At 40.9% G+C, this 20391-nt stretch overlaps 1 protein-coding gene across 1 annotated transcript in view; it reads right to left on the minus strand.

Annotated features, from left to right (window-relative positions):
• The window catches only part of Nbas (NBAS subunit of NRZ tethering complex), a 312059-nt gene that overhangs the window by 244926 nt on the left and 46742 nt on the right, over positions 1 to 20391 (minus strand). Inside the window, exons 11-13 of the mRNA XM_041639422.1 lie at positions 13428 to 13496; positions 7782 to 7910; positions 1295 to 1358 (exon numbers count right to left, since the gene is read on the minus strand). Coding sequence (XP_041495356.1) covers positions 1295 to 1358; positions 7782 to 7910; positions 13428 to 13496 — 262 coding nt within the window. The remainder of the gene's footprint in view (positions 1 to 1294; positions 1359 to 7781; positions 7911 to 13427; positions 13497 to 20391) is intronic.

The raw sequence follows: 20391 nt of genomic DNA on the forward strand, positions 1-20391 counted from the left end.
CAACAGCCCATGGAGCTCTCTCTAAAATAGATTATGTATTAGGTTACAAAACAAATCTTATCAAAAACCAAAACAAGAAATATAATCATCTCCAGCTGACCTGAGCTGGAGCTCATGGACTCTGTACTAACAGCTGGGGAGCCTGCATTGGACTGAACTAGGGCTCTGCATGTGGGGGACAGTTGTGTAGCTTGGTCTGTTTGTGGGGCTTCCGGCATAGGAACCAGATGGCGCATGCACTGGCTATTTGGAGCCCGTTCCCTATGATGATATATCTTGCTCAGCCTTGAAACAGGGGATAGGGGTTTGGTCCTGCTTCTACTTGAAAAGCCAGGCTTTGTTGACTCCCCATGGGAGGCCTTACCCTCTCTGAGGAGTGGGTGGGGGGTGGAGAGAGACAGGGAAGGGGGAACAAGAGGAAAGGAAGGAGGGTGAACTGTAGTTGGAATGTAAAATGAATTAAAACAATAAAATAAAAAAGAAGAGAAAAATAATAAAGTTTATAAAACTTAAAATAAAACCATCTCTTGCATCTTATTCGATCATGGTATAGTAAGGGAGACTTCAACATCTGGGAAACCAAAGAAACCACAAAATCCACAGACTGAGCGTTCCTGAAGGATAAGCACACCACTAAAGAAATTAGGAAGGAAATTTTTTAAATTCCTAGAATTACATAAAAATAAAAGCACAACTTAGAATCTTTGAGATCCAGCAAAGGTGGTTTTTATTAAAATGAAAGTTTATAGCTATAAGCTTTTGCATGTGCACTCAGAGTGATCTCAGATAAACAAGAGGGAATGTTATTAAAGTCTCAGGGAAAAGAACAGCAGCAAATGCCTCCCATCATGCCAGAATTAGCCTGACACCAAATCACAATAAGGATGGACAAAAGAGAAAACTGTAAACTGAAGTTCTTAATAAAGTACTTGCAAACCAAATTCAATAGCCCATGAAAAAGGTCATATATCTAGAGCAAAAAAGTCAAAGGAGCTCTCATTTCTTTAGTTTCAATCTACTATTTAAAAATTACTTTCACATAATAGTATATCTTGCTCACTTTACAAAACAAATTATTTCAAATATAAAAGTGTATATAAATTTAGAGAGGAAAACCTATAAACCTAGCAAACAAAGAAAAACTTAAAAAAAAAAAACACATGCCTTGCTATAATTCTGTGGTAATTCCAAGGTGACGCAGGAGAGTCTAGAGGCTTTTTATATCTAAAGAATACATAAGTGATAAAAGGGGACGTGTAAAGCTGTGACAGACATAATTCTTACACCCACTCACCTTTTATTTTCTTCCTTTTCTCAGGAGATGACCTCCAATCAGGATTAAGCTCATCGTGCCCCGGCTACATAAAAAGATTTGTGCTGAATTTATTTTAAGTCAAACATGTAAAATAAATATATAAAATAAAGAACAATATAATATATAAAATAAACAAGAAGTTCCCCAAGACCCAGGAAATTTTCTTTGTTTTTTTTTTTGTTTTGTTTTGTTTTGTTTTGTTGTTGTTGTTTTGGGTTTTTGTTGGTTTTTTTTTTTTTTTTTGGTTTTTTTTTGGATTTTCAAGACAGGGTTTCTCCAAAGCTTTTGGTTCCTGTCCTAGAACTAGCTCTTGTAGACCAGGCCTGCCTCTGCCTCCCGAGTGTTGGGATTAAAGGCGTGCGCCACCACCGCCCGGCAAGGAAATTTTCACAATTGAAAAAAAAGTGTGGAAATGAAGTTTGCCCATGCTCTCTGTTCCCCGGCATAGCAGTGAGGGGAAACAAATGTCACTGCCCTTAGTGCTCACAGGCAGGAACTGTGCCTCAATATGCATACAAGATAAGTCAGAAAGTAGACAACCAAAACAAATGAAAGCTAGACACACCGCTGGTTTATTCTATGTGCATGTCCTCACACTAGGACCATGTAATCTATGCAGATGGATATGCCGAGGGCAGGAGCACCTGGTGCTCACAAGCCACAAGGAAGGACACCCCAGGTCACCTGCTCTTAGAACTCCATGGACACAGTCTAAGGAACAGCCTTGCTTCCCTTCTTTTGTACCTGTTGGAGCTCAGAACATTAACACCGCACCCCAAGGTACATCACCTTACAATGGTGACTTCGAACTGACAAACACCTAAAGCAATGTGTCTCTGACCTTCTCCTGCTCTATCCCAGCCCATTACTCTCCCCAAAAGGGAGTCACAGGAAGCAGAAATCCTCTCCCACAAGGAGGTCAGAAAATTAGGGCTCCTACTCCAAAGAGAGCCATGCATCCTACAAGGTTCTTCACCTATAATGACTCTCTTGCCACTGGGTCTAACCACACATATCTGTGGTGGAGGATGCTGACAGAAAGGCCACAAAGGATGACAGAGAGTCCATGCGGGCCTTGCCTGTGGCCTATTACTACTAGATTACAACCTTTGTGTCCAATCACATTTCTGCATGGCTGTCCTGACAGTTATCAATCATCACCCTTATTCCACTCCCACAGTTTCTGGCACCTAGTGTTTGTCAGCAGAGAAACTGACTTGCTCTAAGACCTCAGGATGAGGTGGATGAGATCCTGGAAGTACTAACAAAAACCAACAAAAAAGAGAACTAAATAAACAGGATCTGCCTACAGAACCTGTTAGACAACAGAAAACCAATATTTTTTTTCTTTCCAAATACAGCTCATTTTCCCTCCCTTGCAAGAGAAAGTCACTGATTAACAAAATGTGCTGTGCCTTTCTCTTAGGGACTGACCTTTTGTTATCCAGGTCTGTGTGGCCCTATGTACACGCACCAGGGAGGTGAAGAATCTACCTTTCTGCCCCATCTCTCTCTACTTTGTGTCTGTAAAAAGCAAATACACAGCCCTTTGCAGTACAGCAGTGGTCAAAACAGATGGTCTTCTAAGAACATGGTCATGTTGTGTTTATAGACCAACTAAATTGCCAGAATGAACTAAAACAATGTTTTCTTAGATCTAAGGATTTTATTTACTGATTTTTTTTTAACCACTAGAATCAGTCTCAGCCTCTCACAGAACAGGAGCAATATTTCAAGTGTGTATTCACTGTACAAATATTTATTAGTGTTTAATATGCAAAGCCCAAGGAAAAGCTTCGAGTGAGATGTGCGTAGTGCTGACTCACAAGAGTCCACAGTTTAGTGAAGTTGTGAAAACAGCTATGGGCTCTAACAAGATTAATCACACAAGCTCCCATCTTCCCACTTGTCCTTCATGGATTCATCATTTAACAAAATTAGTCTAACACCTACTCTGTATCAAAGAGAAATACAATCAAAATGAAAACGATAAGCTTCTATCTCACTTTCTACACCTACACAGATGTACAGGTTGGAAAGTAATAAAACTTCAGAGAAAAATTAAGACCAAAAACAAGATGTAAAGATATAAACATAACATATGGGAAATGTATGAAACAAAAATTATTGAAACAACTTTACTCTCTTGTAGACATGAACAAATTTAGTACAGAGATTTCCAGCCAGATGGATTTTTCACACTGACAATGAAAGCCAAAGTATTTAATCAACTCAAAACTGGATACAAAGTAAATTAGAATAGGCACTCCCATAACTATCTCTAATCATTAGTCTTCACAGAGAAAATACTCAATCACACAAAGTATATTATAAAAACTAATAAAGCGGCAAATTGCATGAAGAAAGCCCCAAATGAGCTGAATCCACAATTTTGGTAAAGAACTATAAAGAAGTACAGTGCAGTAGTAACAATGTTTTCTTCTCAGACAACAATTATAACCCGGCTATATTACATTCTGCCATATAATTGAATATCAATTCATTCATTGGGCTGTCCATTCCTTTCCTAACATAGCCAAGAGGGAGGCAAAGCTCTGCCCTGCCTGCTGGACCAGGCTCACTTGATGACTGCCAGAGGAATAAGAAAAGTCCAACTGTCCAAGTACTTGTCAGAACCAGAGAGTCCTCTTCAAAGGAAGTCCAGCGACTTTGCATACACATGCTCATCTATCTGGTAAATGACAGTACTATGCCCTCCCTGGTGGCTACTGCATTTGCACATATTCAGTGTCTGAATATGAACTGCACATCAGCGCCTGTCACCCAGACAGGCTGCAAGGAGAAATCTCTTCCTCGAGTACATTATCTCATACACTAGTACTTCATTTGCTCAAACACACGTCTGTACTTCTAAATGGAAACACTGCCAGTCAAAATTCTGACGAATGAAATCTTGATTTCACCACATAGTGATAGCATATTAATTTCTTTTTGCACTCTTTTACATCTATTCAAATGGGAACTTTTGCTAAACTGATTTGCTATAAGTCCAACTGCTCTGTAAGAACCCAAGCTGCAATGTGCAAATTTAGTTCCAAGAATACTACTCCCCAATACTACAGTTACAAATCTCTCTTCTTGAGATTTTCTTTTTAATATTAAAATGTTACTTTAATTTTTTTCTCTATAATTGTCATGGCAAGACTGTGACTATCTTAAGAGACCAGACTAGCACCTACCATGTTTCTTACTGCAGAGCTCAGCAGATTTAGCATCATGGTTTTATGCTAGGGCTACCATGGTTAAAATGGAACAGTTACAGCTAATCCTTATGTTCACTATAGTGCACCAGGTTTAATACCACATAAGCTAAAGTCCCAATGCAAAATACACAAGCTAGTGTCACAGGACACAGGTGAGACTCTGACAAAGTCAGTTGTCCAAACAACAGAAAAGTTACCACCTTCATCTTTCCTAAGTGATCAATGCCCCGAGTCCTCTAGAGACCTGCAACAACACTAAGAGTTTACCAAAAAGTGACTTCGTCAATTATTTACTCTGCTCCCTGTGTTCACTAACTAGTTCTTCAATAATGAAGCCCATCTGAGGGGCAGTGATGGAACCGGTGTTCAGTCTGCAAGGTGCAAGGAAATAGAACTTGTCTCTGAGCTTTCTAAGATTACCAAGTAATGAACTGATGTAAAGCAGTAGAACCAGGAAAGAGTGATCGGGGATTTCTGACCCTGACACACTTGAACCCAACCTTTCAAATAACAGAATGCTCCTAAAGGAAGAGCATGAAGACAGTGTGAACGTGGGAGTATGCTGAGTGTCCTGGCATTCACTGCTCTAATAATGAGTTCCATCATTTTCTTAAATATGTGTTTTCCTATAAGACCTTGGAAAGAGAACAGGCATCACAGTCAGAGAGACAGAACCAGATGTTATCCTAACTACTTAGTTGGTGCATAAACTAAAACAAAGCAAATGTTCATCACATAACATTCAGTGAATTCTGTAAATGCAACGGAGCATTGTGCCCAGGCCCTACACGCTCCGCAGTTCTCCAGAGACAAGTGCACTAAGGATCCCATATGTCTGAAAAGCTGAAGCTCACGGGAACGTCTGTGATAGAATGACGCTCTAGAGCACGCAGTCAAAAGGACTGCACAGAAGCAGGTAGATGAGCACAGGAGCAAAGTGTACACTGACCACTAAGACGACAGGAAAGTGGAGAGCTTTGCATTTTGACAGCAGGATTTTCATAAAAATAAATAAATAAATAAATAAATAAATAAATAAATAAATTCATTGTTTCCAAATTTAAACCAAAATTTCTTTTTAAGCTAAAGCCAACAGCAGCCTCAAAGGTGAGGCGGGTGTCTGTAGCATCCCTCTCTGCAGGCTGAGCACTAGAATACAAAGGGAGGAAATGATATCACTAAGCATCAGTTGACAACAACTGATTCAGGATTAGGCTTAGCAACTGTGGCTAAACCCTGCTCCCTCAGCAAAAGGCAAAGACACTACAGCTTACACAAAGCCCACTGTGATAGCAACAGGTCCTGGTTTTCAACTGTGTGAACACAAGATCTACTATTTCTGGTTTACTTAGGTGTTCAATTGGAACCATTCTTACCAAAGCAGAAAATACTGGCATGTATTTCGAAGTATAAACTGTTAATAACATATACAACATGCAGGAGAAGAAACTGGCATGTAAACACATGTAAACAGACACAACACCCATGAGAGTAAGGAGGCCTGTGATTAGCACAGACTGGAGACCATGCTCAACCTGAGGGTGGTATGGGGAGTATTCAGTCGGAGCCACAGGAGTGAATATCCAACAGATGGGCATGGCGGCAGCCCCCACCCCTGCTGCCATACAGATACTCAGTTCAGCTGTGTCTAATGACTCACTTAGTTGATACAAACTTTTAGGCTCAAGTCATCTCTTCTATATACATCTCCATTTTGGAAAATTCATATTTCCTGCTCCATTATTTTACTTAACTACATATTTAAAGCTACAAAAATAAATCACCTACACAGTCCCAGATTTCAAGGTTTTTAAGCAAATTTAATAGTGGAACTATTAAAATTAAAGGAGGATCTGGGAGGAGTTGGAGGAGGGAAAATTATAACAAGAAGATATTGTATGAAAAAAACTATTTTCAATTTCTAAAAAGAAAATAATAAATAATATTGAAGAGTAATTAATCATAATAGGGTTGGCTTGTAACCAGCGATGAGCACATGCCATCAGGAGCACAGAGGCAAAGGAGGCCCTTCGGAATGTCAACAGACATAAAAAGCCCACTACTCAATTCCACCACTAATAGTGCATGCACTGTATGCTTGAGATTCTAGATAGAACATTAAGAGTGCTTCAAGAGCTGGTCAATATTTCTGTTAAGTGAAAGAAAATAATGTAAGGAGACAAAAGCTGAGGTACCCTCACTGTCTAAAATGTCACCATTTAAAAAGATATTTCCCAAATATGGGGCACTCATGAGCCTCGCAAATGAAAGAAGCCGAGCTTTACTACCACATATAGAAAGCCAGGAAAACACGCTGCATTTGGGGGATTCTCTGAATAATTCAAAGTAGAAACTTTGTCTTGGGCTTCAGGAAACAGAAACAACAGGATGTAAATGTCAATTGCCTAAGCTCTACTCCAACCAGCAGCCAGTTCACGGCAACCTAGTAGAGGTCACGTCTAAGGCACACAGCTAATGCACTGAGCCCTCTAAGGGGCAATCCCGACAGAGCTATGCTTTCATAGGGTGTACACAGTACACATCCATACATGCAGTAAAAAAAAACTATCATACACATAAAATAAAATAAATACATGTAAAACAAATTTTAAAGAATAATAATCTCTATTCTGTCCTAATACAGGGCTCCCCATGAGTACATCTGACTTTTCCCTTTATTATATTATATCTTTAATTTATATTTCCATTATTAATATATATTAAAATGGTTGAGTTTAGCTGATTCTAAAGAACAAACTCATCTAATTCTTAATTAGCTACCTCAAGAAAGATGAGGATAAACTATTAAAAATGCCCCATCGTTCTGCAAGGACAGAAGGCAACTGCCTTCAGACCTAAGTGAGTACAGAGCGGGGCTCCAGGATTTAGAAAGAAAAGGAACCCTTTAGCATTGAACTATCTAAAGACTTGTTAAAAGCTGGTTTGGTAGAATTTTACAATCTCCACTCTATGTTTGCTGAGCATTAAGGAGGATTACAGAGTTCGGTAGAACTCTTGGTATGTAGAGTGTGCCACGTTCCAAGTTAGAACGAATGCAGAGAACCATTCAGTTCATGACTTGTCCTTATCAGGTGATACGATGATTTGACTTAAGACTAGGGTGGGTTTCGAAAGATGAGGATAAATAATAGCTGTGTGGTTCAGAAAAACATCAACAAAATGAAATTACTATTACTATTTTCAGACCTCACCCTCGAGAGTGACCCTAACGGAGGACACACCTGCTCATCTTGACTCCAGACACCTTGTTGCTTCAGGGATGGAATGGCCCAGATGCTCAGCTTCCCTGAGAAGTGGATCGCTGCAAGGAGGCTCCCGTCTGGAGAAAGGCTCATCTTAAAGATTCCATCCTGTACGTGAACAGTGTGGTGAGAGCAGAAGACGTATGGACAGAAAGAGCGTTCAGAATTAAAACAGTACTCGGCAAGGCTACATGTTACAAGCTATTATGAGCAGCTGAGAACTCTGCCAATCTCACATCAATCAAGTACCGAGATTTCCCAGTAACTTTTACAGCTGCACTTGAATAGATTATGAATTCTTTGAAATGTACACTCATACTTGGGAGTAATGGTTAAGGGGTGTGTGGTTTTTTTCAAGGTGAAAAATTGTTTCTAAAATTGAGGCTGGGACTATAATTACAATAAGAACCAGTGTGTCACTAAAAGGGGACTATATGATTTCAATATATCTATTTCACAAAGTCATTAAACCACATGTTGGATTGATACAATTTCGTGTACCGCTCACTTACATTAAAGGACTAGCTCAAATGTCCATTGTATCTTTTCTTAACTAAAAGCACTAATTCAAGGCTTCTGCTACTGGCATCAATATTTAGAGTAGGACTTGTACCTTCTCTCAAATACTGTAATAAAACTTCAATCTTCCCTGAGACAAGGGAGCTCTGTGATGTCAAATAGAGTGCTATATTGATATTAAACTCTTCACTTTCTTCAGTTGCTTATCACCTCTGTGAAATAACTAAAAATCAGTGGTTTCCATTACCTCCACCTTTCAATTGCATAAGAGATATTAAAATAAAAGTATTGAACTCTACTGAAAGCATTCAAAATGTTTTAAATTTCTACATATTCTGAAAGAAAAAAATGTCAAATCAATAAAATGTAATTTTCTAAGTGATGCTCCTCTAACATTCCACAAATACTTGCTGAATATGACATATTGAGCAATAAATACTGCATGTCAGGTCCTGTTTTTGCACTCTGCTATCAGCAGTAAACAAAATAAACACAAATCCCTGCCCTTGGGAAGCTTGCCAGATGTTAAGGATGCAACCCTTGCCTGGCATCCACGAGACCCTTAATTTGACTTCAAGTAGTTTTAGGGCTTTTTTAAGTTTATATATTTTAGTCTAGTGTAATTTAGAATAAAGAATAAAAAAGAAGGGAGGGGGGGAAGGAAAAAGGGAGGAAGGAGAGAGGGAAGGAAGGAGAAAGGAAGAGATCTTTCAAACTGAAACAGCCATCCTCAATAGCCTGATTAACAACCTGAGACAAAAGACAAAAGAGTATGAGGAATAGACAATACTTGATAAAAACACTCCAAGCCAATTCCACTCATAAATATGCATAAATCTAGTTATTATTACCATTACAGTCTTAAGACATATATACCACAAACAAAAGCTTATTATTTAGAGCCATATGGCATTTAGGCACACTAAACCATAATGTTTAAATGAACATGGAGGGCTGGATGGATGGCTCAGTGGGAAATGGTGTTGTCCACACAAGCATGAAGACTGAGTCTGAACCTCAGAACCCACCTATTAGACAGACATGGTAGAACTCATCTGCTATCCCAGGCCTCCTGCAGCAAGAAGCTCTGGGGCCAGCTAGTCAGGCATATACAGTGGGGAATAACAAAGAGATCGCTCCCTCCCTCCCTCCCTCCCTTCCTTCCCTCCTTCCTTCCCTCCCTTCCTCCCTCTCTCCCTCCTATTTTCTTAGAGACAGGATTTCTCTGTGTAACAGCTCCAGCTGTCCTATAACTTGCTTTGTAGACCAGGCTGGCCTCAAACTCACAGAGATCTGCCTTCCTCTGTCTCCCGAGTGCTGGGATTAAATGTGTGCAACACCAATGCCAGGCTGAGATCCTCTCTTAAAAGAATGCAGAGACAAGATGTGACACCCACTGTTGTCCTCTGACCTCTACACATGAACATGGAATGAGCACAGGCACAGTCACACACAGAAACATGTACACATACATGTGCTCATACATGTCATGCACACGTACCAACAAAAAGTATTGAAATTCAGATTAATTATTGGTACCATTGTGGACATGAAGAAATTAAGAGAGCTATAACAGCCACCACCACACATTAACTGAGTGTCTATAAGATGACAGTCACTGATTTAAAGTCTGACAAGTGAATACAGAAAAGAATGAACTAAATAGTAGCTATACAGTTACATAAAAAAGGGCAGATCACTTTAAAATACTCATAGCTAAAAGAAGAAAGGATTTATTTTATTTTTTTTCATTTTTGATACAGATGGGGCTTGAACACCTAACCTCCTACCTCAGAATATATCTTAAAAGATAATACAACTACTGTCAAACTTAAGTGGTAAAGTAGATCATTATTCTAGAATCCATGTAACCGGAGGCCTTGACTCCTCTTGAGTATAGTACGCCTTCCTTTCTATTCCTTCAGCTTCCTCCACAGCCAGAGGTGGTAGAAAATAACAGCTTTCAAAGCCCTTCCAAGAGCAAACCTGGACATCACGTCTGGTTAACTGTATTGGACAGGTCACTCGTCTTGAGGCTTCAACTTCTTCATCAAGAAAACAGACATTACCATGCCAGTCACAGAGCTTGCTGGGGCGGCATGTGAAGTCATCCGCTAGTTACACTGTGCTCACGACAGGAAGAAACCCTTAGGTCCCCCTGTGCACCAACAGCTCTGAAATTACAGCACTGAAAATCTCCAGGCCATGAACAGAAATGTCTAGGTACAAACAAGATGACACACACAGCATTCAGATATTTTCTGGAAAGCCCTGGGTTCAGACTACTAAATTTAAAAGCCCAGACAAGTTAAAGATTTGGGGACAGTGTGTCGAAATGCAGGATCAAATTACAACGAAATTAATTGCTTCCTTCTCTCTGTTTTGCTCAGTCACAGAGGATCATGTCAGAATGAAAAAGAACGAGAGCCATCTGATGAGAATAACCAATAGCATGGGCCGAAACAATCCACAGCTTAAGTTCCAGGTGGTATGACCATAAAGAAAACAGTCTCTTTACACTAACCATACAGACCCACACCTCCTGCTAAATCAAATCAGCTGACACACACAGTTCTAATATGAGTCAGAGATGACACGGAGAAGAATCAAAAAATCAATCCCCTAGATAGGTCTTATTCCAAATATTGCTATAATTATATTATCCTAAATATAAGGATGCGGAAATGATAACAAGGAAAGCCAAAACTAAGTGCCCGAGGAGTCTCTAGCTACTGGAGCAAACAGTATGTTCCAATGGTACCACTGCCACTCCACATGCCTGTGCACATCTCACCCCTGACCAGAAGACTGATCCTTCCTTCCCTGTCTGGGAACTTCCTCACCTCAAGATTCAAACCAAGATACCCCAAGAGCTAGATGCTTCTTCCTCTGCTGCACTTCAGATGGGAATAGTGTGTGCTCTGCTCTGCCCTGCCCCATTCTGCCCTGCTTCAGGGCCTAACCTATCACACTGTGGGCTTTGAAGAGAGGCCTACACTAAACAACCTTTATTCTCAATGCTGACATTATGCTGTCTTAAAGTACACACCTACAGACTGAAAAACAGGAATCCTAAAACTCCACACTCTCTAGCACACACCTCAACAGGACTTAATTGACAACAGCAAAAGAAGCCTAGTTAAAGGAAAGAGTAAGGTCTTAGAAATCATGGAGAATACAAAGGGGAGTCAGGGAGAAAGGGAAGTGGTATCCTCAACAATAGCATGGTGCTGCAGACACAGGGAACACAGCACATTAGGACAAACAAACTTCAAGACAGAAGCCAAGTCATTTAGTCTTACATATGTTTCTTCATCTGAAAAATGAAGACAGCTCCAGGAAATAAGAAAAGAGGATGCCAACTAGAATACAGTGTAATTACACAGAGGATTAAAGATGAAAGAGACTGTAGACACCGGGCACTGTTACCGCTCAAATCTACAGACGGGATGTCCGCTCTATCCAAAGTACACGACTATGCTGAAGTCAAGGGCAAAGAAATAATTTAAACTTAAAATATACTGGATACTAAAGTAGCAACAGAAGTCTCATTACATTCATCCTGATAATTTAGTGAAGAAATTAAGGAAATAGAAAAACAAGGCCATTTTACTCTTGCCAAGACAAAAGTATGATTTGCTGTCCCCCACAGATGGAGCCTGCTGTAAGAGTCATGCTAGGACAGCAATGTACCCACCTCCCTCAGAGGCAGCTGTTGTGTGACCATCTCTATTCAAGGGCACAGTCAAGGCCTGTGCCCGGCAGCCACACCTCTCTTGCCAATACAGTTAGTTCATCATGACTCTTCCACTGAGTCATCACCAGCCTCCCATTTGAGAATGAACTTCTGATTTTTATCAGAGAGAGAGAGAGAGAGAGAGAGAGAGAGAGAGAGAGATTTCTTGCCAGAATAAAATCCTCATACAATTTTGGAAGAAATCTGGAAAGATATATGGCTTCTAAGCAGAATGATTTGTTCAGACTATACTTTCATCCTTCAAGAGGACTGGATATATTCTATTTTTTTTTAATTAATACATACTAAAAATATACAAATTTTCCATAAATAGCTCTAGAAACTCCTATTGTTGCATACACCAGATGAAGGCCTAGATCATTCAAGGCTTTATAATAGTTCCCTTGATTGTCCTCTTGATCAGACAGAGAAGCATACAGGTGAGTGACAAGGACACCTCCAAATGTGTCTGCCAGGCTGTTCCAGACACAACAAGCTCATCAGGGTTCCAACTATTAAATGGTCTAAAATACTGATGGATTCGACCTTAGAACCAAGCATTGGGAATAGGTGGAACTGGGGAAGGTAGGTGACGTAGGAAGGTCATCTGACTATGTGTTACTTTCATTTGTTAATAAAGAAACTGCCCTGGCTTTTTGATAGGCTGGCCCTTAGGTGGGTGGAGGAGACCGAACAGAATTCTGGGAGGAAGAAAGCAGAGTCAGGCAGATGCCATACATCTTCTACCCAAGACAGATGGTGGTTAGACTCATGCCTATAAGCCACAGTCAAGTGGCGATACACATTAATAGAAATGGGTTAATCAAGGTGTGAGAGTTAGCCAGTAAGAGGTTAGAGCTAATAGGCCAGGCAGTGTTTGAATGAATATACTTTGTGTGTTGTTATTTTGGGTGTAAAGCTAGTCGTGCGGAAGCCAGGCGGGACGAAAAGCGGCCTGCTCGCCTCATCACTACAGGTAGGCTATGCACTCCTACCCACATACCCCCACTGATTTTGTTGAAGCAGGTTCTGCCAGTGGGGCCGGGCTGGAGGAAGCAGTGTCCTAGGCAAGGGGCCACAGAGGCTGCATGCCACGCCTCTTTCTGATACTGTTCCACTTTGCCCCTTCTCCACCCGAGGTGAGCTGCTCTACCTGTTTCCCAGCTGCCTGCAGGAACAGTCCTGCTCCGCCAGCTCCCGTGAGCCTGGTGGACTCAAACCTCTGAAACCATGAGCATGTCCGGCCTCTCGTGCGCCAGATATCTGGTGACAGTGACAAAGGCCTGACCAGCCAAGCATCACTCAGCTTGGACCTTAAAGGCACTCCACTGAGAGTGTCTGAAAAACAAACTTAGGCAAATTTACATTACCTGTTCTTGTCCCCGACGAGTGTAAAACTTGACACTTAACAGCTTTAATAATCCCAGTGTCTTCGGCACCTACAAAATTAAGATACATCATATAAAGAAATCTTAATGGAATGTTTTCTTTGTTACCCTTTTATGATGGAATAAAAAGCACACATTAAGTATTTTTTAAAATAGTTTTAAAAAAAAACACTAGTGGGTCAAGGATACGCCTCAGTGAAGAAAATGAACACCGCATGATTGAGACAACATACCACAATTAAAGCAATAGAGAGTTGAGTGTAGTTACAATGTGGTCATCAAGGCCCAAGTAGCCCAGTATTAAATTGACTTTTAAAAAAAATTGATAGCCTTTAATCCCAGCACTCGAGAGGCAGAGGCAGGTGGATTTCTGGGAGTTTGAGGACAGCCTGATCTTCAAAGCAAGTTCCAAGCCAGCTAAGGCTATACGGTGAGTAAAATCAACGAATGCCAATGATCTTGACAGCATTCTGATGGGGTGAGGGAGTCTACCAAGTGGGAAGGTCTAAGAAAAGTCACAATCAAATGCTTTCTTCAGTAGGCAAATAACAAGTCTAACACAGCACACGCAAATTGAAATCAAAGCATATTCTTGGCTGAGGCTAAGTTTGACATTTATCTTACTATCACTGTGAAAAAATTCAAAAGTTCCCATAGAAACTTCATTCATTTGGAACTGAATCTATTCTTCCAACATACAAGGGGAAAAATAACATTTAGAAACCAGTATTTAAAACAAGAAAAGTGATAACTATAATTTTTGGAATGGAAAAGGTGTTATTGAGAATGTAGAAAATTTGGAACCACCATGCTCTGATTTGGGAATTATCAAGTAGTACAGCCACTCTGGGAAAGTTTAGTAGATCCTCAAAACTGAAACAAAACTAAAACATGACCTACTGATTCTTTCCTAGGTGTACACTATCACTGTCCACTTTAAAACAACTGATTTTTTACTATATGAATTTCACTCCAATATTGTAATAAGCAAAATGGAAGCTAAGTATGGTGGCTCACACCTATAATACTCAGGAGGTTACAACAAGACTATCATGACTGTGAGTCTATCCTAGGCTACACAATAAGCATCAGGCCAGCCTCAGATAAGTAGGACACCCTGTCTCAAAAGCTCAAAACAAAACAAGGCAAAGGAACTAGAGAAACGGCTCACTAGTTAAGAGTGCTCACTGCTGTCACAAATGACCCAGGCTCAGTTCCCAGCACCCACATAGTAACTCATTATCACTTGCAACTCCAGTTCCAGGGGATGCAATGTCCTCTTCCGGCCCCCACAGGCACTGAACATACTCACATGCTATGCATGTAAACCCACATAGAAAAACATACATACCTGTACATAAATACAACTAGAAGCAAAAGTGCTTATTATGCAGGTAAGGTTAACAATTATGCTACCAGAGCTTCCAAACCACTGAAGATCAGTGATGGCTTATCCACAAACATCCCAATATTTCCTCCAAAAACAACAGAATACATGAAGATATATAAATGAGAACCATACAATCAGTTTAACTTGAAAACAAATGATGATGATGAAGATAATAACTTCCAAAATAACTGTACATAAAGAGAGAAAAATTATCCAGTACCAGTTTGTCACATTCATTGCTCCTGCTTGGTGATGAACAAAGCAGATGGAAAAAGTACTGCAGGGCCCAAGAAGGACAACCAAGGAAAGACAGAAAAGAAGTCAAGGGTCCATCTAAGTCCAATCCAAAACTATCAGGTCCATTTGCTGCCTGATAACACTGAAAGAGTACCCATGTCATCAAGACATGGGCTAAAGGGAAAGGACAGGAGTGTCCTTAGAAGGAGCAATCTGACAGGCACACGGTTTCTTTTTTTTTTTCTATTTTTTTTCTTTTTTTGTGTGTTTTTTATACTCTTTTTTTTTATTGAGAAAAGGAAAAAAAAAAACAATTTTCTGCCTCCTCCCAGCCTCTCATTTCCCTCCCCCTCCTCCCACCCTTCTCCCCCTCCTCCCACCCTTCTCCCCTTCTCCCCACTCCTCTCCCCCTCCCTCTCCAGTCCAAAGAGCAGTCAGGGTTCCCTGCCCTGTGGTAAGCCCTAGGTCCTCCCCCCTCCGTCCATATCTAGGAAGGTGAACATCCAAACTGGCTAGGCTCCCACAAAGCCTCATGAACATCGACGCAAAAATCCTCAACAAAATACTGGCAAACCGAATCCAAGAACACATTAGAAAAATTATCTATCAGGCACACGGTTTCTGAGGAAGAACAATGCGAAGGAGAGGCAGTATCTTTTGACAACAGAGGTGGACTAATAGAAGAAGCAAAGAAGGAAATGCAGTGTGCTGCAAGACAAGAGAGAAGCTTTGTTTCTGGAGCCCATAGCCCTTCCCATCAACATCGACAGAGCACCTGAGGGTCACTCTACCAATCACACAGGGAACCACTAACCCAGGAATCCTGGAAAATATTCTAGTATCATTGCAATGAACAAGAAAAAGACTCAGAAATATCTCATAGAAATTGAAAGACAAACACAAAGATCAACAAGTTCTATAAAGTTAAAAAGAAAAGGAAATCAGAAGACAAACATTCACATATGTAAACAAGGGTAGATTGCACTACGGAAAACAACTAAGAAATATAAGGAAACAAAATTATTGCTTTAAGAAAAACAATGTGCTTCAACAAGAATTTAAGGATGCAGGAAACTTTTAATTGCCCTAAGTTAAAACTCAGTAACTAAAAAGAAATTTGACAAAAGAAAATTTTAAAGGAAGGAGAATAATGAAATATTAATGGCAAAGAGTATTAGCACATCTGAAAGCACAGAGTCTGGGAGAAAGAGAAAGGATGAAGGGAGCTGTGAGAGCTCATGCTCAGGCTGCCTACACACTCAGACACTGGGAACGGGAAGGGAAACAAGCAGGAGGGAAAGGGGGAAAAGGCACAGGAAAAGGTGCTTGGCGGCAGCAGCAAAGGAAGACCCACACAGGACAGAGCTGAGCAGACAGGAGAATCTCAGGGGAAGTATTCGGATTGCACCCTCTTTTCAGAGAAAGGATTTTTAAGAAAACAATATGCTCAAAGTGCCTGCACTATTTCCACAGGATGATAAGCATTGGAAAAAGCACAACATCAATAACAAAACTTCAGGACTTTCATTCATTTCCACATTTCTTTATACAAAGTTCAGTCTTAAAACGCCAAACAGACAACAATAATTACCATGCATATTGTCATAAGAGTTTATCAACTGCCTTCAAAGAGATTGCTTCACAAGGTCCTGACAAAAGCCTCATCACCCAAGTGGCAAGAAAAGGTGTGGGGGGGGGGGGTGCTGGAATTTCAGCCTTCTAACTCCAGAGCCTACACCCATTCTATCCTCAGCTTCTGAATTCTAACTGGGCACTGTCATACTTTATTGTACACATTTGTAGAGTTAGCTATATAAGTTTTTTTATATTCCTATTACTTGGAGCAATAATTCAATGTTGAACAATGATTAAGGAAAGTCATTTAGGACACTAGCATTCATCTGGAAGTGTTGATCAATGCACATACTGAATTTTGTATAGTCGTTTTAGAGCCTGCCAGCAGCCTGTGGGAGAGGGCGCTCACTAAGCACAGCAGCCACCTCCTGATGAAAGGGACAAACGTTATAACCGCCAATGATTCTGAGGTGGGAAGGCTATGAAGAAGGGCTGCAAGGTTAGCTGCACAACACACTTGAAAGCTACTAATGGCAGCAAAATACATTTGCAGCATTTCAAGAAGTCAATCATACAGCAGGGCATTCACTCTGCAATTCAATGTTTTTCCTAACTCATTCTGTCAGTGGACAAGCAATTTTCTCTTAAGAGAAGTCAATATCAAAGCCCCTTGGGCTTGAGACAGGAAGAGTACACACAGCAGAGCACTTTTACAATACAGAACTCAAAAGGAAGCCGAGCAGAAGCGCACAAACCCAAAGGAGTCCAGGGGAAAGGTCTGCTGCCAGGTGACAGCACACAGAAAACTCCCCTCTGCAGGGCCACTTTCTATAGATGCCCTCAATGCTGCTGGACGAAAAGACTCACGGAGCCCACGTGGTCTTCCCTTGTATTCTCCACACTCATCTGTTTCTTTCCTTTTCTCACCTTTTTTTTATTATGAAAAATTTCCACCTCCTCCCCGCCTCCCATTTCCCTCCCACTCCCCCCACTTCCCCTCCCTCTCCAGTCATAAGAGAAGTCAGGGTTCCCTGTCCTGTAGGAAGTACAAGGACCTCCCCCCTCCATCCAGGTCTAGGAAGGTGTGCATCCAAACAGACTAGGCTCCCAAAAAAGCCAGTACATGCAGTAGGACCAAAACCCAGTGCCATTATCATTGGCTTTTCAGTCAGCCCTCATTGTCAGCCACATTCAGAGAGTCCGGTTTGATCACATGCTCGTTCAGTCCCAGTCCAGCTGGCCTTGGTGAGCTCCCATTAGGTCAGTCACACAGTCTCAGTGGGTGGACGCACCCCTTGCGGTCCTTTTCTCACTTTTGATGTAGAGAAATTTCAAGCTCCAGAAAAGACAACGTACTCGTTGCGCTGACCAGTCATTTACATTTTGCTACACCAGTTTGCTTTTCATACATGCAAAAGCTTCTCATATTGTAACTGAACCATCTGAAAATAAGCTGTAAGAATCATACTTGTTTTATGCAGATTTGAAGGATAAGATTTTTCCAAGATCTGCTTGATTTATGTCACATAAAACTAGAAGTTACAAAAGTCAGTGAAAAACACAGCTAATAAAAAAAAAAAATTAGAGTTTAGCCGGGCGGTGGTGGCGCACGCCTCTAATCCCAGCACTCGGGAGGCAGAGGCAGGCGGATCTCTGTGAGTTCGAGACCAGCCTGGTCTACAGAGCTAGTTCCAGGACAGGCTCCAAAACCACAGAGAAACCCTGTCTCGAAAAACCAAAAAAAAAAAAAAAGTTCCTACAACATGAAGTAATGTGTCCATTTCTTCAATCAATCCCACCTCAGTCTTTTCGGGGCAGATAAGATTAACAGTCAGACACACAGATAATCTGAGAGGAAATGCGATAAGGAACCAGGGCATCCGATCCAAGCTATGTCTTCCTGTCTTCCATCATTAAGCTCTATTTGGCCTAACACTCCAGGGCTGAGAAAAGGGGCTGCTAACCAACTGCCTCCTCTCTGAGCACTGAAGGGAAAATGACCAAGCAGGAAAGCAGGTAGATGGATCATAAATGGAAGAAGAAAAACCAGCATTCCATAATGGGAGCTGCAAATATTAGCTGATTTAAGGTTCGTGCCACAAAAAACAGTAGGTTGGTATCATTTTGAATTATTTTGTTGGGTTAAATCACAATTATTTATTACAATGCAGGCCAAGTCTAACAATAACAATGAAGACTACTGTAACTGCTAAAGATTTCTTTTTCAAAAGCTCATCCTTCAGAATCTTTTCCAACACCTAGCCATTTGCTGGTTTGGAAGATTACTTTTAAATCAATATATTTTAAGAAAAATAACAAGACAAATACAATCACTTATGAAATTAGCATATTCCCTTATACTCTGCTTTAGTTTGCCTGTTTTATTCCTCACTTTAAAAACACGCAGCTCTCATGCATGACAGGCACACACTAAGTACAGGCTCATAACCGCCATCAAGTGCTTCTTTCACACAATTTACCCAAAAAACCAAGACACATATACGTAGAGTATGACCAACATGGTAGACATAATTAGCATTTACCGGCACCTAACTGATTTCATATTTCTGGACACACAGAAACTATTTCCAATCTTCCTTGGAGCTAGGAAGGGTCACGTGGTTAGTTTGATAAATAAGCAAAATTGGTGTCACTTTTGGGATAAGTCTGAGAAAAGTTCCACCTTTAATTCCTCTCTGCCCTTCCTAAAGCCAGCAGTAGAGACAGTGGGACCTCAAGAAGTCATAGTCCACAGATTCTCTAATCTTCAGGTATAACAAACTGCCTAGAAAAGACACAGCAGCATCAGTAGGCTTGGCCAGGAATTTTGATGTGACAAGCCACAGACATTTTAGGTCTTCCAATATGTTTGTATGACTGTATGATTTTTTTCACACTCTGTCTAGCCTACTCTAATGCTACAGACTAACAGGGTGCTATACTTGGGATCTGGAAAGCACCTACGGTCCAAGTGTTAAAGGCTGGCTAGTGCCAGCATCAGTGCTATTGGGAGGTGGTGTTCCCTCCAGGAAGGGGTGTTGTAGAAGGACAGCGGGAAGGCACACCACCCTAGAGAGACACGGGGACCCTGGTAGACACTCATATCAAGGTCATGCTTTCTCTGACTCTGCTTCTCCCTGCCTCTCAGAGAGGCCATGAAGTAAGCACTCTCACATCATGTGACCCCATCACGAGCTACAATGCCACAAGAGAACCAAGCCACCATCAGCTGAAGTCTCTGAAACTGCAGGTCAAAATAAACTTATTTGGTCAAAGGTGAAAGGCTAACTCAAGGAGAGTGTGGCACAAAACAGAGGTCTAATAAATGATAAAGAATGAATACGGAGCAATAGGGCATTTGCTATAAACACGGAAGGATGTATACAAGGTAGTTCAGAATGTGAACTGGCATGCTAGTCTCACTTGCTGGTTAGGTTAAGTGACATGGGCTAACCCAACTGAAAGCACTCTTAGGTGAGCTAGCCTGGGATAAAAGCACTCTGAACAGTTATCAACACAAAAACAGCATGCTAAATGTTAATGACTAAGTGAGAAAATATAAGTAATAAGACAGCAGACAGGCTATGCTGTTTTCTCTTTTTTACACTTTTGTATATTATTTGTGGGTGTGTACAGATATATGTGTGCACACAGGTCCGAGCCAGAGTGTACAAAAAAATAACTATGCAATCATTCCTCACCTTTTGCCTATGGACTCAGGCTGCCAAGCTTGTGAGACAAACA

Source organism: Microtus oregoni, unplaced genomic scaffold (assembly GCF_018167655.1).
Source record: "Microtus oregoni isolate MIOR12 unplaced genomic scaffold, Mior012 000058F_ref0000040, whole genome shotgun sequence".
Classification (NCBI taxonomy): Eukaryota; Metazoa; Chordata; class Mammalia; order Rodentia; family Cricetidae; genus Microtus; species Microtus oregoni.